Source organism: Benincasa hispida, chromosome 8 (assembly GCF_009727055.1).
Source record: "Benincasa hispida cultivar B227 chromosome 8, ASM972705v1, whole genome shotgun sequence".
NCBI lineage: Eukaryota > Viridiplantae > Streptophyta > Magnoliopsida > Cucurbitales > Cucurbitaceae > Benincasa > Benincasa hispida.
Window position 1 is genome coordinate 23,733,110 of NC_052356.1, and position 15,885 is coordinate 23,748,994.

The 15,885-nt window shown below is 34.1% G+C and overlaps 1 protein-coding gene across 2 annotated transcripts; it reads left to right on the forward strand.

The window, feature by feature from the left end:
- The first annotated feature begins 1,612 nt into the window (after positions 1 to 1,612).
- LOC120083208 (acetyl-CoA acetyltransferase, cytosolic 1) lies at positions 1,613 to 14,190 on the forward strand. 2 transcript variants are annotated; one of them, XM_039038860.1, is made up of 15 exons: positions 1,613 to 1,737; positions 1,845 to 1,914; positions 2,063 to 2,161; positions 2,244 to 2,417; positions 2,521 to 2,626; positions 3,669 to 3,807; positions 4,420 to 4,497; positions 4,580 to 4,645; positions 10,572 to 10,657; positions 11,015 to 11,114; positions 11,191 to 11,301; positions 11,391 to 11,432; positions 12,647 to 12,733; positions 12,984 to 13,069; positions 13,356 to 13,829. In XM_039038860.1, the coding sequence occupies exons 2-15, from the start codon at positions 1,878 to 1,880 to the stop codon at positions 13,447 to 13,449; spliced, it is 1,305 nt and encodes a 434-aa protein (XP_038894788.1). In that variant the 5' UTR covers positions 1,613 to 1,737; positions 1,845 to 1,877; the 3' UTR covers positions 13,450 to 13,829. The 2 variants fall into 2 exon arrangements, with proteins under 2 accessions (XP_038894788.1, XP_038894789.1); XM_039038861.1 differs by lacking the exon at positions 13,356 to 13,829 and adding an exon at positions 13,902 to 14,190 and having other exon boundaries at positions 1,617 to 1,737.
- Positions 14,191 to 15,885: the final 1,695 nt, after the last annotated feature.

The following is a 15,885-nucleotide window of genomic DNA, read 5'->3' on the forward strand; positions in this document are numbered from 1 at the left end:
TGCTTCATTGGTTGGACTCCCTTTAGAGATCGAGGATATGCTCTCAACACAAAGGATGAACAAATAAAAGGACAATATGTCATCTTGCCTGATTCCTCTTTGGGGGAAGAACTTCTTATATGGTTTCCATTGACTAGGACCAAGAAATTCAATGTGGAAATACAATCCTTAATACTGTCAATCCGAAAAGATGAAATCCCCAGTTTCAACATGGCTTCCACCATTTCACACTGGCATAGGCATAAATTAAATTTGTACAAAAATTCATTTTTCAATAATTATAACCGACTACCTATTTTTTTTTTAATCAATCAATTATTTATTGAGAGCTATTATAAGTAGATACTTCATTATTAATCCATCATGCAATTGTTTTAAAGTATTTTTCTAGTAGTTATATACTTTCATTATTAACGTATCATATTTTGTTCTCTTTTTTTCTTACATTAATTTTTTTGTACATTGATGATTAAAATATATTTTTATATGTAATTAAAAATTAATGGATGCAAATAAATTTTGTAATTAATGATGTTAAAATCTAATTGACTAAAATTAAATAATTAGATTGTAATAAATAAATAACATATACTTATTTAATTATTTTATTAATAAAAATATACTAAATCAGTGTAACCAAGAATATTTAAAAAAATTAATTAGTTAATTTTAATATAAGTCTTCCTGCTTAAATGGGTATAGTTCAATTGAACATCTAACTCAATTTAATGTGTTTAATTTTTAATAATACTTATTAGTAATTATTCAATAAAAATGATTCTTTCATCAAATATACATACATAAATCTTTTATTCTCAAATACCATTTTTTTTCTAAGTATCTACTAAACAAACTAAACGGCTCCCAAGGTAATTGTCCTAAGGAAGAATAAAAGAAAAAAAATTTCTGACTTTTGTTTAGTAGAGTGATGAATGTCGAATTGAGTCTACCATAGTATAAGAATATATTTGAGTCCATTTTGTAATTATTTTGTTTTTTGTTTTTATTTTTATTTTTAAAAATTAAGGCTTTAGACACTACTTACACTCCCAGAATTCTTAGTTTGTTATCTATTTTTTGTCAATAGTTTAAAACACAAATCCAAATTTTGAAAACCAAAAAAGTAGTTTTTCAAAATTTGTCTTTATTTTTGAAATTTTGCTTAGAATTCAACAATTGTAAGATGCAAATCAATATAAGAAATAAGAAGGAAATAAACTTAATTTTCAACAACCCAAAATCAAAATCAAAATGGTTAGCAAACGAGACATTAATGATAAAAAAATTTGTGATTGAAATCATTTAGAGGAATTTTCCAAAATAGAAAAATAGAAGAAACTAACAAAATTTTAATATAAAAGTCTATTAATAGCTATCATTGATAGAAATTTATTATTAATCGTCGGTTTATAAGTATATATCATCTCTGTAAATAATTTAACATTTTTTTTATACAAAAAAATCTATCAATCGTTTAATTTACCAATTATTAAAGAGATTTGTTACTTCATTATTCCCATCAACTCACATTTCTCATTTCATATTCACATCAACACTTTTAATTACAAAGTCGGAAAGATAATTCAATACTTGACATTTTCAATGGGCACGCATCTCCATGGATAAAGACGTCTTCAAGTTCCAACTTCTACATACGTCTTTCTAACTTTTATTTTGCCTCGCTCTCTCGCTCTCTCTCTCTCTCTCTCTGTCTCTCTCTCGAAATCATTTTCACAGGTGATCATGTTCTTCTCCAATTCTCCATTTTTAATCCAACTACTACTAGTATGCTCTCTCTGTTAACCGCCTAATTTCACCCTCTCTTCTCCTTTTTATTTGTACAGGTTTTCTTTCTGATTTCTCTTCCTACCTCTCCCATGGCTCCTCTTTCCTGCGATTCTATCAACCCCCGAGGTTCTCTAATTCACCTCTATTTAAACAATAATTGTTTTGATTGAACTGTCTTTCCTTTTCCATGGATGAAATCATGAACTGGGATCGCCTCTATATTCTTCTTTTTACAGTTGATAGTAATTTGCGGTGCTTATTTATGTTGGCACAGATATTTGTATCGTGGGTGTTGCTCGTACGCCAATGGGTGGCTTCCTTGGTTCACTTTCATCTTTCTCGGCTACCCAACTCGGTTCTATAGCGATTGAATGTAAGTTTTTATCGTATTAATTGAACTTCAATGTTTTCTCCTGAATGGATTACCCTATTTTGAAGTGGAAAGATGTTTATAGGTGCCCTTAAGAGGGCAAATGTTGATCCGTCTCTTGTGCAAGAGGTATTCTTTGGAAATGTTCTCAGTGCAAATTTAGGGCAAGCTCCTGCTAGGCAAGCTGCTTTGGGTGCTGGTATACCAAACTCTGTTATTTGCACCACTATTAATAAAGTCTGTGCATCCGGCATGAAAGGTGTTTGTTTCTTCATCCATCAAAATTGTGATTGTTATAGAATATGAGTACTGGATTCTGAAAATGTAACGCTCCTTTTTCTGTTTCTTTTTTGTTGGCACAGCTACAATGATTGCAGCGCACACGATCCAGTTAGGAATAAATGATGTTGTTGTTTCTGGTGGTATGGAAAGTATGTCTAATGCGCCCAAATATCTCCAAGAAGTAAGGTTGGCCTTTTCTCCTCTCCCCATTTTTAAATTGTTCTATTTTATATTAATCACTTGATAGATTGAATTAGAAAAACATCATGAAGTTCCCATGGTTGCTGACATTCCTTTCTTCTTGTTGCTGCTCTCATGAACTTTAATCCAAGGATATAGTTCAATAAAACACGTTTGCTTCAATGTAAAAAAATTGGTTATCTGATTGACTATAGATTATTATGAACAAATGCAAATATGAAATTGCTAGAACAGGGTGAATTGTCAAACACAGTGTTCCCCCCCTTTACAAGAAAACAAAACTTTATTTGGAGAATTCAAACTCAGAGTTTTCCTATTCATGGAGTCGAAATTTTGATTATGTTCTGTTTTGGTATATGGCTTGCTGTTTTCTCCTTGAGCTACTATCTTTATGGTTGTTGAAATATTTTCTTTACTCTTCATTCATCCTTTAAAAATAAGGTTAAACAAACTTTCAAATTTGTATCTATTTGGTCTCTCAATTTTAAAACTATCTAATAAGTCCTTAAACTTTCAATTTCGATTGATAGGTCTTTGAAATTTCAATTTTGTATTAAACAGAACTTTGTAATATTCAAATGTTTTTTTTAAAATAATTCATCTAATAGATATATAATTGAATTTTATATCTAATGAGACTTTAAACTCTCAATTTTGTGTATAGTAGTTTTTGGATTTTAAAAGAATGTTGAATAGGTCAGGGACCTATTAGACACAAAATTGAAAATTAAAAGACCAATTGGACACATTTTAAGAACCTAGAAAATCCTTAAAGATCAAGCACCTATTAAAAAAATTGAAAATTCAGAGACTTAGTAGACACTTTATAAAATCTGGGATTTGATTGTTGATTGTTGATTTGATTCTCCACTTTCAATGCCATAAACTTGTTATTGCACCTAAATTGTTGATTTGATTCTCCACTTTCAATGGAACTTAGCTTTCATTGAGAAGAACGAAAGACTTTATCGCTCTTGTTTTCAAAGAGGAATATCTACTTTTCATCCTGACTCAAAGTTATGAACAGAAAAGGGTCTCGATTTGGAAATGATACTGTTGTAGATGGTATGCTTAAAGATGGTCTTTGGGATGCTTACAACGACTTTGCCATGGGTGTTTGTGCTGAGATATGTGCCAGCCAGTATTCCATTACAAGAGAAGAGCAGGTAGACTTTATCAGATGGGGAGCCTCGCTTAGTAGTTAGTACTATTAATAAGTTTTACTAGTTCAATTTGAGCAGGTAATTTAGTTCCCTCGCAAGTTTTAAGATCTTAATTAATTTTGTTCAAAATTCGATTTGTGAGCCTCAAACTTTTTAATGCCATCAAACGGAACTTTTTTGTGATAGGACAAGCCAGTTAGAAACACTTAGCTTGAAATACTCTGATTTTCTGGGAAATGTTTCTTCTTATGGCTATATGTTTTTGAGAAATGATCCATCTTTATAACAGTATGTTAAAGTATTAATAAAAGTTCAAATTTATCGTAAACATAACCCATGAGGGTAAGCTTTTTAGTTTAGTGGCAATTTGGCAGGCTATTAAATGTCTTGTTTCAAACTCTTGGAAATGTCATTTCCTCCTCAATTAATACTAATATTCACTTGTTGGACCTTATACTAATTTCCAACTGTGAGCCGAGTGTTAGAATTTGAACATAAATATTAAAATTTTCAAAATCTATAAGCTTACACTTTTGGTTTCATCAGTAATTTTACACAATTTAATAACCCTTCTGTAAGGTACTCTCTTTTATGTTTCTTATTTATCCTCAATAGGATGCATATGCTATTAAGAGCTTTGAGCGAGGACTTGCTGCACAAAATAATGGTCTATTATCCTGGGAAATAGCTCCGGTAAGGTTTCTATTCCGTTATAAGAATGCATTCAGAATTCTCTATTATAAATCAAACCCAACTAATGGCTTGAATTTTTTAGGTCAAGGTTCCTTCCGGAAGAGGGAAGCCATCTTCAATTTTTGACAAGGACGAAAGCCTAAGACAGGTAGGGTGTCACTAATTATAGTAAAAAACACTGCAATATTCATTTTATTCACGCAATTAACAAACACTTGGTATTGTATACATGCTTAAGAAAATGTAGCTAGGGTACCATAGAGAACCAGGGGAATTGGCATCAAAATGGTTCTTAGTTGATTAGGAGAGATGTTGTTTGAGCCTAGAATGAAGCATTTATAAGGAAAATTATGAGTTTGTTGCTTCAAGTTAGGAACTGACTTCAGGTTCCTGCTAACATTAGTAAGTTCTGGAAAAAGTTCTTAAAGACTTTCCAGGTAGGGGCATAGTATGGTTGTTGGAACTCGAAATCATATGGATAATTGGAAATGGGTTGTTCCCCCTCTCATTTCTTTGTAGGCAACAATAATTCCTCTCAAGCGAAATTTCTCACAAAATGGGGGGAAAGAAAAGAAAAACATACCAAAGGACTTTACACTTATACTGGAAGGGAGGATTTAAAAGAAGCTCCTTCGTGGGGAAACAAAATTTTCTCTTGCAAGCCTAGCAAATCCAGAACAAGTTTCAACAACAATTCCATAATAATGTGCAAAGTAATAGTTCTGCAGGAGAGATCAAGATGCAGACGCTTATCTACATGGGTGTACTATTGTGTTGAGAGAAGACTATTAGTGAGTTATGTTACTCGAGATCTTCAATTGAAAAGAATTTTTTTTGAATAGTGAAATTCAGGAATGGGCTATAGATTCAATTAAAAATTAGGGGGAGTCTCTTTACTGTAAGAATCAGTCAAAGTTCATGCATGTCTGAAGGGTGCGTTTTCTTGCAAATCCTTAAAATTTCTCCTTAATACAGGTGATAGTAAACTGGAAAAACCTACAAACGACCTGGTCTAGGAAGGAGAAATTCAAAGAAAACCAAGTTTTTCCTTGGTTGTTGCTATTGTGGATGATTTCACATTTGAAAGATGAAAAGACCTCACAATCCTTATAAGGTACATGAGTTACTCCTTTCATTGCCAATTGGTTTTAAGATCGAATGCCATGTTTATCTAATATTATATTAGAGAGCCCATAAAACTCAAATGAGTCTTTGGTTCAAAGAAGGAAAAAAAGATCTGACCCAAGCCCAAAAAGGCACCATTGTGAGGGGCATGTTGAGAGTCCCACATTAGAAAAGATGGGAGACCTCAAAATCTTTATAAAGGTGCATGGGTTACTCAGTCTCAAAATCAATTGAGATAGAACTCCATATAATTTAATATGGTATTCAGTCCCACCCCCCCCCCCCCCCCCCCCCCCCCCCCCCCCCAAAAAAAAAAAAAAAAAAAAAACTAGTGGAATTCAATTGAAAGAGACACCATCTTGATGGGCATATTGAAAATCCCATATTTTGAAAAAATGAAGATTTATAATCTACCTGAGTTACTCTTCTCATTGTCGGTTGGTTTTGATATGGAACCCCATATTTATCTATTCTAATAGCTATAAAGGGGTGTTTGGCTCACAACATGAGTTGAGTTGAGTTGGTATAATATACTAGCTCATTGTTTGAACACAACTTTAAATGTTGGTGGAATTGAGTTGATATATTTTACCAACTCACCCTTCTTCCCACATTTTCAGTGGTTCCACCCATCGCCACTGTCACACTTTGAGAACTAACTCTAAGCTCCGGCAATCACCTCTGATGATAACTCCAACGACCAACTCCGGGTTCTGACAACCACCCTCGATGACAATTCTAGAGACGAAATTCGGATTCTGACAACTACCTCTGATGACAGCTCCGACGACCAACTCTGAACTCCGACAACCTTCGCGCGATCAACTCCGACAACGAATTTCTAGCCTCCGACAACCTTCGTGTTACCAACTCCGACGACCAATTGGCTCCGACAACAAACTCCGATAATCAACTCCGAAAACCACCTTTGTAGGCTCTGACAACCACCTTCGGCTACAAACTTTGATAAAATCACCTCCGATGATCACCTTTGAGCAAACAACTCTGACAGCCAACTCGAGGCTTCAACAACCACCTTTGACGACAAACTCCGATAACCAACTCTAATACCACCTTCATGCAACTAACTTCGGGCTCCGACGGTCACCTCCGACTACAATCTCCAGCAAAATCATCTTCGATGATCAACTTGATGACCACTTTCACCTGACCAACTCCAGGATTTGAAAACCACCTCCAATGAAAAACTTCGACAAACCAACTCCAATACATGTTCATGTGATCGACTTCAGGCTCTGCCAACCACCTCCGACTATAAACTCCAACAAAAATCATTTTCGATAATCCACTTCGACAACCACTTCCGACTACTATAAGACTGATGACTTGTTAAAGTATGTTGTAGAGTTGTTGATTATATAAAAAATATTATTTTGCGTACGTTAAGTGCAATATTTTGTATGTAATGAATTCACATATCAAATAATTGTTAAGAATATTTAAACGAAAGTATATATGTAGTTGAAATGTATGTAAAATATAATAAAAAAAAAAGAAAAGAAAAATCATAAAATGGAAAAAAAAATTTGGAAACATTTTGATAGGCCTAAGTCAAGTTGCCTTTATTTATCAACAAGGGGAGTATTCGAGAGCTCCCTACCTCTCCTCTAAATCTCATAAGAGAGTTTACTACTCACAAAATCATTCCTATCTTTCCCATGGTCTCAATGGCCTTACAAATACTCTCCTCCTCTCTTGTGGATCCTCCAGTGACCCAATTCCGATGGACCATCTTCGTGCTACCAACTCGACGACCAATTGGCTCCGACAACAAACTTCGATAAACCAACTCCGAAAACCATCTTTGTAGGCTCTGGCAAACCACCTTCGACTACAAACTTTATGATAAAATCACCTCCGATGATCACTTTGAGCAAGCAATGTCCGACGGCCAACTCGCAGGCTTCAAGAACCACCTTTCAATGACAAACTCCAGACAACCAACTCTATACCCCTTCATGCGACTAACTTCGGGCTCCGACAGACACCTCCGACTACCAATCTCCAACAAAAAATCACTCTTCGATTAATATTTTGATGAACCACTTTTTTGCCCCGACCAACTCCGGGATTTGAAAACCACCTCCGATGACAAACTTCGACAACCAACTCCAATACACGTTCATGATCGACTTCAGGCTCTGCCAACCACCTCTGACTATAAAACTCCAACAAAAATCATCTTCGATAATCCACTTCGACAACCACTTCCGACTACTATAAGACTGATGACTGTTAAAGTATGTTGTAAGGTTGTTGATTATATAAAAAAATTATTATTTGCGTATGTTAAGTACCAATATTAATACGTAATGAATTCACATATCAAATAAGGTTTAAGAATATTTAGACGAAAAATATATATAGTTGAAATGTATGTAACATATAACAAAAAAAAAAAAAAAAAAAACCATAAAATGGAAAAAAAATTTGGAACATTTGATAGGCCTAAGTCAGTTGGCCTTGTATTTATCAACAGCAAGGGAGTATTCTGAGGAGCTCCTTCCTCTCTCTAAAATCTCATAAGAGAGATTGCTACTCACAATTCCTATCTTTCCCATGGCTCAATGGCCTTACAAATATCCTCTCCTCCTCTCTTGTGACCACCGGTGCCCAATTCCGGATGACCCACCTATCGTCTACCAACTCCGACGACCAATTGGCTCCACAACAAACTTAGATAACCAACTTTGAAAATCACCTTTTAGGCTCTGACACCACTTCGTTACAAACTTTGATGAAAATCACCTCTGATCACCTTTGAGGCAAAGCAACTCCGACGGCCAAACTCAGACGGCTTCAACAACATCCTTGAACCGGACAAACTCCGACAACCAACTCTAATACCACCTTCATGCGGGACTAACTTTGGGGCTCGACAGTTCACCTACCGGACTAATAATCTCCAGCAAAAATCATCTTCGATGATCAATTTGATGACCACTTTCGCCCGACCAACTCCGGATTGAAAATTCCACATCCGATGACAAAACTTCGACAACCAACTCCAATACACGTTCATGTTGATCGACTTCAGCATCTTACCAACCCACCTTCCGACTATAAACTCTAACAAAAATCATTTTCGATTAATCCACTTCGACAACCACTTCCGACTACTATAAGACTGATGACTGTTAAAGTATGTTGTAAGGTTGTTGATTATATAAAAAATATTATTTTGCGTACGTTAAGTGCAATATTTATACGTAATGAATTCACATATCAAATAAGTGTTAAGAATATTTAGACGAAAAGTATGTATGTAACATATAACCAAAAAAAAAAAAAACCCCCACAAAATGGAAAAAAAATTTGGAACATGTTGATAGGCCTAAGTCAAGTTGCCTTTATTTATCAACAGCAAGGGAGTATTCGAGAGCTCCCTACTTCTCCTCTAAATCTCATAAGAGAGATTGCTACTCACAAAATCATTCCTACCTTTCCCATGGCCTCAATGGCCTTACAAATACTCTCCTCCTCTCTTGTGGACGTCCTCCCCTCCCCCCTCAACTAACAATATTCCTAGGGTCCACATCTATTTTTATTACACTTTATCTTTCTCATTACCTAGCCTCTCCTTGGTCTTCCTTTATTGTTCATATACTTTCTTTACTCGGGGTCTATCACATTTTCTAACAAGAATTAGTGAACAATAAAGATTTGTTTTCTAAAGACCCTCCAAAATTTAGAGGAAATGAAAGTGAGACTATTGAAGAAATGTGGTGACATTCCATTGGTTGTTAGATGATGGGGGAGATTTAATTAAAAAAATCATGATATAGTAAAAATATAGAGCAACAGTAGGAAGAAGAAGAAAAAGAAGATAATGAAATTTATGGAGAAAAATGAGCTAGAATCAAAAGTTTTGATTTCGGTTTAGTTTCTCATTTTATTTAACCATATTTCTACAAGAAATGTAATGGATTAATTGTTATTCATTGTCCAAAAAAGAAGGGAAAGAAAGAAAGAAAGAAAGAAAGAAAAGTTTTAAAAATTAAAAGAAAAAAATTGCAATCCATATTTTATTCAAACAAAGATGGGTAGAATTATTGAATAAAAAGTTTCAAAACAAAAATAGTAATCATAAAAGCATATTATTTAGAGTTTAAAAAACTGCATCAGATATCCAGATATATGAACTCAACTCTACACTCCAAACATAGATACATATGAACTCAGACCAAATAACTCTGCACTCCAAATACAGATATATGAACTCCACATACATATGAACTTCAGACATTCTATCTCAATTTTGCGTCCCAAACAGCTCCTAAGAGTCTTAATACAGGTTAACGTGCGAAAGAAAGATCCTCATATGGATAATCTGTTTATTCACTTTGATTTTGCTGCCAAAGAGTGGAATTTCTTTTTTCAAGGGTAGAGCTCTAGAGTCTCAAGTCAATGGATGTTCTTCTTTGGCTGCCATGGTAGAACAACAAGAAGATTAATAATACGTACAGAAATCTTGATGTTTTTTTTTTTTTTGGTACAAGTTAAAACCTCAACTTTGAGTGCTTCTAGCTATTTTTTTTATCTTTTTTTTTTTTTTTTTTTTTTTTCAATCACACTACCTATTCCTTTAATCTACATTGGAGTTGTTTTTCACTAATCTACTTTATGTTTTGACCTTAACAAAAGATTTCTGTTTCGTAGGGGTAAAAAGGGATTCTGTTGCTCTGTTGTAGCCTTATAGTTTGATGTGAGAGGCAGGATAGGATGGAAATAAGATTAAAATGAAGTGTATAAATAGAATGGGGGTTATTCATTTTGTGTGGTTAGGGTTCTTCTCTCTACTTTTGAAAATATTTTTTTTCTGGGAGGTTACTAGTTTTCTGAAATATTGAGAATTTCCATTTTGCTGAATATGGACTTTTGAAGCTACATTCTACCTTGATTCAACCAATTTTCTTGTGTCTTGCTAGTTCGATGCTGCAAAACTAAGAAAGCTCAGGCCAAGTTTTAAAAAGGATGGTGGTACTGTTACTGCTGGCAATGCTTCTATCATAAGGTTTCTCTCTCTTGTAAATTGTATTTGCATATTTGCTGTTAATTAAATTTGTATGTGTTGTCTTGAAGAGATCACTTATGGTCCTGAGGTGATTCTTGAGCAGAACTGAATGCAGAAATGCATAGCCATCAATGTTATTCGGTTATTTATTTGGTATCATGTTAATTTTATTTTCAAAGCACACAAGAAACTTGCTTAAATTCATAAGTTTTGGAAAGATTTGGTTATCAGTGGGTTTACTTTCTTCAGCCACTGATTTGTGAAGTACCTTGAAAATTTACTTTCCATTCTTCCGTTGATGCCATAGAGAGGAGTTGTAGGCAGCTGGATTATATTTGATAATTTGATCTTGGACAGTGATGGTGCTGCTGCTTTAGTGCTGGTGAGTGGGAAGAAGGCGCTTGAACTTGGTTTAGAAGTAATTGCTGTAATTAAAGGATATGCTGATGCAGCTCAGGTAATTAAGTTCTTGATGTTATTATCCTCTTCTTGGAGTAAGATCATGTGGCTTACAGAAGAAAAATGACTACCAGGCTCCTGAATTATTTACAACGGCTCCTGCCCTAGCTATCCCAAAAGCTATCTCAAATGCTGGTTTACATGCTTCTCAAATTGATTATTATGAAATTAATGAAGCCTTTTCCGTAAGAACTTGTCCTCTCATTTACTGCAATTGCATTTTTTTACATCATGCACGATTTTTTTGTTAACTTGTTATAATTTTTCTCTTCAGGTCGTGGCTCTTGCCAATCAGAAGCTGCTTGGTCTTGATCCTGTGAGTTTTCTTGTCATTTATTAAATTTATCACACATTTGGTATTCTTCAGGGTTCAACTAATTATGTACTGGTTAGCAATATGGTTATTGATGCATAAAGTTGGTTGTTGGACATGTCGTTTGTCCCATGGTAGAAGGCTCACTCCGTAGTGTTTTTGCTACTATTCGTTTGCATTTTTCTGTCCACTTCAGGAACTCCTTATTTTGGTGCCAGGAAGAAAGAAGGGGCTTTGGTGAAGAATTTTCATGAGGTGTGATGAGAATGGGCAGGTTGTATCAAATTGATACGTAGATGGTGTCTAGATCTTATTCCTCGGAGGGTTGGTTACTGGGTAGCTCAATTCAAATAATACGTTCTTTTACACTTTAAATGGTTGAAGGAGGTTCCATTTTTCTTTTATATCCACATAGGTCTCTTAAGTGACCCTTAGTTTCAAAAAGAAACTTTGATGGAAAAAGAAATTGAATCGGAAAGTTCCCTTGCCGACATCTTTTATTCTAAATATATATATATTTTTTATCTGAGAAGTTCATGGTAGTAGTTGGGGGATGTGAATTTTATTCCATTCTGGGTGGACTGTTGGATGCAAAAGATTGTCTTCTGTCTTTTTTTTTTCCTGTCTGATTCTTCGTTCTTTTGTCCATTATTTCAAATTTCTGCTTCCTTCTGGGCTAAAACAGTTGTTACTTGTTGGTTGTGGAATCTTGGGTACAGATTTTTCTCTTGTAATTCTTTTCTGAAATGCTTAGTTTCCTCCCCTGGTGTTGGGCAGTGCGGATCCAGAAATTTTGTTGCCGGGACTTTATATTATTTAGTAAAAATAAATGTAAAGAATGAGGCTCAAACCTGGGTCTAAATGGCGATAAGGCAGTTTTACTGTTGAGCTAGCTAGTGGTTTTAATACTATGCCAGTTTTTTTTCTTTATATATATATATAATTATATAAAGAGCATAAAGTTGAGGGGTACTCAAGTCCCCCGGGCCCATATTAAATCTGTCCTTATTGTTGGGACCCCCTTGCTAAGCTGGGAAAGGGGAAAAACAGAAGAAAACGAAGATCTTTGGCTTGTTACACATGGGGGATCAATATTTTGAATGTTTTTACGTTTCCAGCTATGAGCTTTTGTCTTGTTTTATATAGATAGTAGATACACAGAAAGGAAATGAAATTCCTTTGTGATTTCTTATTTTGGTGCATGTGGTTGGATGCAGGATAGAGTTAATGCTCATGGGGGAGCTGTATCTTTGGGACACCCATTGGGCTGTAGTGGAGCTCGGATTTTGGTCACATTGTTAGGGGTAATTTTTGTTACTTCCCGCAGATTGGGCAGTAGTGGAGAGTTGGTTAAATTTTTAAAGATAAATCTCTTGATGTCTCCTTTTCTTTGTCTCTCTTCCATATTTCCTGTCACGTTTCCTTTAATAACTATAATAGTTGAGAGACTAGGACGACTGCTGATAAGGCGGAAGTATATTTGACCAATATTCACTGCTGTTCTCTGCCTTATCTTACGGTTGCATTCTTATTGAAGAAGCATCTTTGATACAGGTACTAAGACAGAGAAATGGCAAGTATGGGGTTGGTGCTGTCTGCAATGGTGGTGGAGGAGCATCTGCTCTTGTGGTTGAACTCATGTAAGCTCCTTTAAACTTGGAAGGAAATATTCCGTTTATAGATTATATTAGCTAGTTCCTGATGTTTTATAGAATACGATTTCACTAAGCAAATCAAATGAAAATCATTGTCAATAACCATTGAACTTCATAGCAACTTGAGCATAGCTTAATTGGTGTAGGCATATATATATCATCGACCTTGCATATAATATATCATCAACTAGGAAGTTACAAGTTTGAATTTCATCATGTATGAACTTAAACAACAGTGAACTTCATTGCATTGCTAATCTATCCTATGTAGATTGCTTATGGGAGTTGGTGTCCTTTTCTTCTTCTTTATAAGAATGACTGGGCTATTTATCTGTAGAAACTACCGAGTAGCCTACTATGCTTGACATTGAAAATTTTTAAGCATTTCTTCGAAGGTAATGAGCTGAAATGTTTTTGAGATTCCATTTTCTTTTGGATTGGAGACCTTTTTTTGTCTATGAAAAAACTGATTCTTAAGTTGGCATATCATATTTGGCATTATACTTAAGTTAGATATGGTCATGTTTAAAACATTTTTAGAAACATCATGTTTAGCCGATAACGTTGTTTTCAATATGACGGGACGTTTTTAGAACTGGTTCTTAAGTTTAAGCAATAGTTAACACATGGGATTAATTTCTTTTGTAGCTTGTTCATGTGCCTTGTTCCTTGTGAAAGTCCTGATTGCAACGCTGTAGAGATATTATTTACCAGATGCTTCATAATTCGACTTCCTTTTACTACTTTTGATGGTCATTATATTTCTTAGGGAAAGATTAAGTTTCAATATATCCTGAGTTGAGTTAAGGTGTTGCAGGCATGCGGCTCGAGTTCGACATTCCAAGCTGTGATCCAAATTGGTCTTCTCAAAAGGCATTAGTTGGGTTCTACATTCAAAGAAAGAGGACTAATGATTCAGTGTATCATATGTAATACAGCAAAATTAGGCATGTAATAAAAGGTTTCTTTCATCTTCTTTTTGCGACATTGCTTCTATTTAGTGTTAAAAAAGTCCCATCATCAAGTTCAAGAGGCAAGAGATTATTAAATTATGCAGTGCTTGGGAAATAGAGCAGAAGTAAATTAATTGCAAATATAGCAAGCAATTTTCTAATTTGCAGGTATAGAAAGGGGTAACTATGTCTTATTAGAGACCAAATAGATCTAGATTTACACTCTTGTCTGATGGCTGCAGTTAGAAATCCATTGTTTGAAGCTCATTTATAAATTATCCTATTATTTAGAAAGAAATAACAATGAAAAAAGCAATCTAGATACGTTTTTAGAAGATGGCAAGAATCACGACATTATCCCAGCTATTATTTAGAAAGAAATTAAAAAAAGAGAGTTTTTAGTCTTTCAAAATTATCAACAAGATATATGAATAGATAAGATAGTAACATTTTGTTATATTGTTATATTTGTAAATAAGTTAGATTTATTTTACTATAGTAATCTTTTTTTCTAAAATGAATATTTAGGTAAAGAGGTCATATTACACAATTTCATAAATGTCCACAAATTTTTTTCTTAACATTTTCATGTTTAGATTTTAAATGAAAATATGGAGAATTTATCCTCTTGACCAACGTATGAGATTCATTTATGAAACTTTTTCTCAACTATTTCCTTCCATAAATTTAGTACTTCTCCACGATTTTATTAAATTTAAACAAAAGTATTTGATGCAGATTCAATTTTATATAAATTTATTTTTAATTTCCTTTATTTTAGCCATATACAATTTCTTTTCTAAATTTATCATTTTTGGTATTAGCCATTTTCTTCGTTTTTCATTCTTCACGTCGTTTGTTTCATAATATTGGTGACATCCACAGTAACGGGATACTTCACAGTAATAAGCTCACTTAAGTAAGCATTGATTTATTGTCTTCTCCATTTCTTTGCTTTCATTTTTTTCATTCCCTTATTAATATATAATTATCTACTTTCAAAACTTCGTCCAAGTTCAGAACAATATTCATCGTCTTTCCATCCTTTTTATTTTGCAAATTCAGTCTGTAAGTTTTATGCTATTAATTTAAATCGATATTCACAGGCCATATATTCATATTCCGTACATATACGCAACATATATGATTAAGAATTTTATGAATATATTATTACTATTATATATAGCTTATTCGTATATATCACAATTTATCTTAGGCATAATATTATATTTTAACACAGTATATACGTTACTAACTCAAAACTGCAAACTAGTTTTGTGTTGGTTTAGTCAATTCCTGGTTTCTAGGAAATAGTTAGAGGTTATTTTTAGTTGTAGTCGAGTCTAAGTTTCTTATGGAGTTAGTGAGATTCGTTACTAACATTGTGGAATCTATTTTTAGACTTAAAATGTGTATTTATATGGAGCATTTTAGAATGAAATGAATATACTTTCCATTTTCTCATTTCTCTCTTAATAGTTAGAACTACATTGATATTAGAGCTGAATTCTTAAGGGACTTGTGAGTGAGAGTGAGAGTGAGATATCCCTAAGAGAAACCGAGTGATACACTTGTTTATTGAGTGAGATGGAGTAAGGACCAAGTAATCTTTCTTCATTAGCCCCACTTGTGTTTGATGGCGAGAATTACCAAGCTGGGCTATCAGAATACAAGGTTACATAGAGGGTTATGATTATTGGGAAGCAATTGAGCAAGACTATGAGATTGCTCCACTTCCTAATAACCCAATAATACATCAGATCAAGACTTATAAGGAGAGGGTCACCAGGAAGGCAAAAGGCTCGAGCTTGCCTATATGAAGCTGTGTCTCTCGCCATATTCAATAGA

Excerpts from the sequence above, each read along its gene's own strand:
- LOC120083208 (XM_039038860.1), top strand. The coding sequence starts at position 1,878 with ATGGCTCCTCTTTCCTGCGATTCTATCAACCCCCGAG. Across the intron at positions 2,627-3,668 it reads AAATATCTCCAAGAAGTAAG|AAAAGGGTCTCGATTTGGAA; the intron begins GTTGGCCTTTTC and ends AGTTATGAACAG. Across the intron at positions 11,302-11,390 it reads AAATTAATGAAGCCTTTTCC|GTCGTGGCTCTTGCCAATCA; the intron begins GTAAGAACTTGT and ends TTTTCTCTTCAG.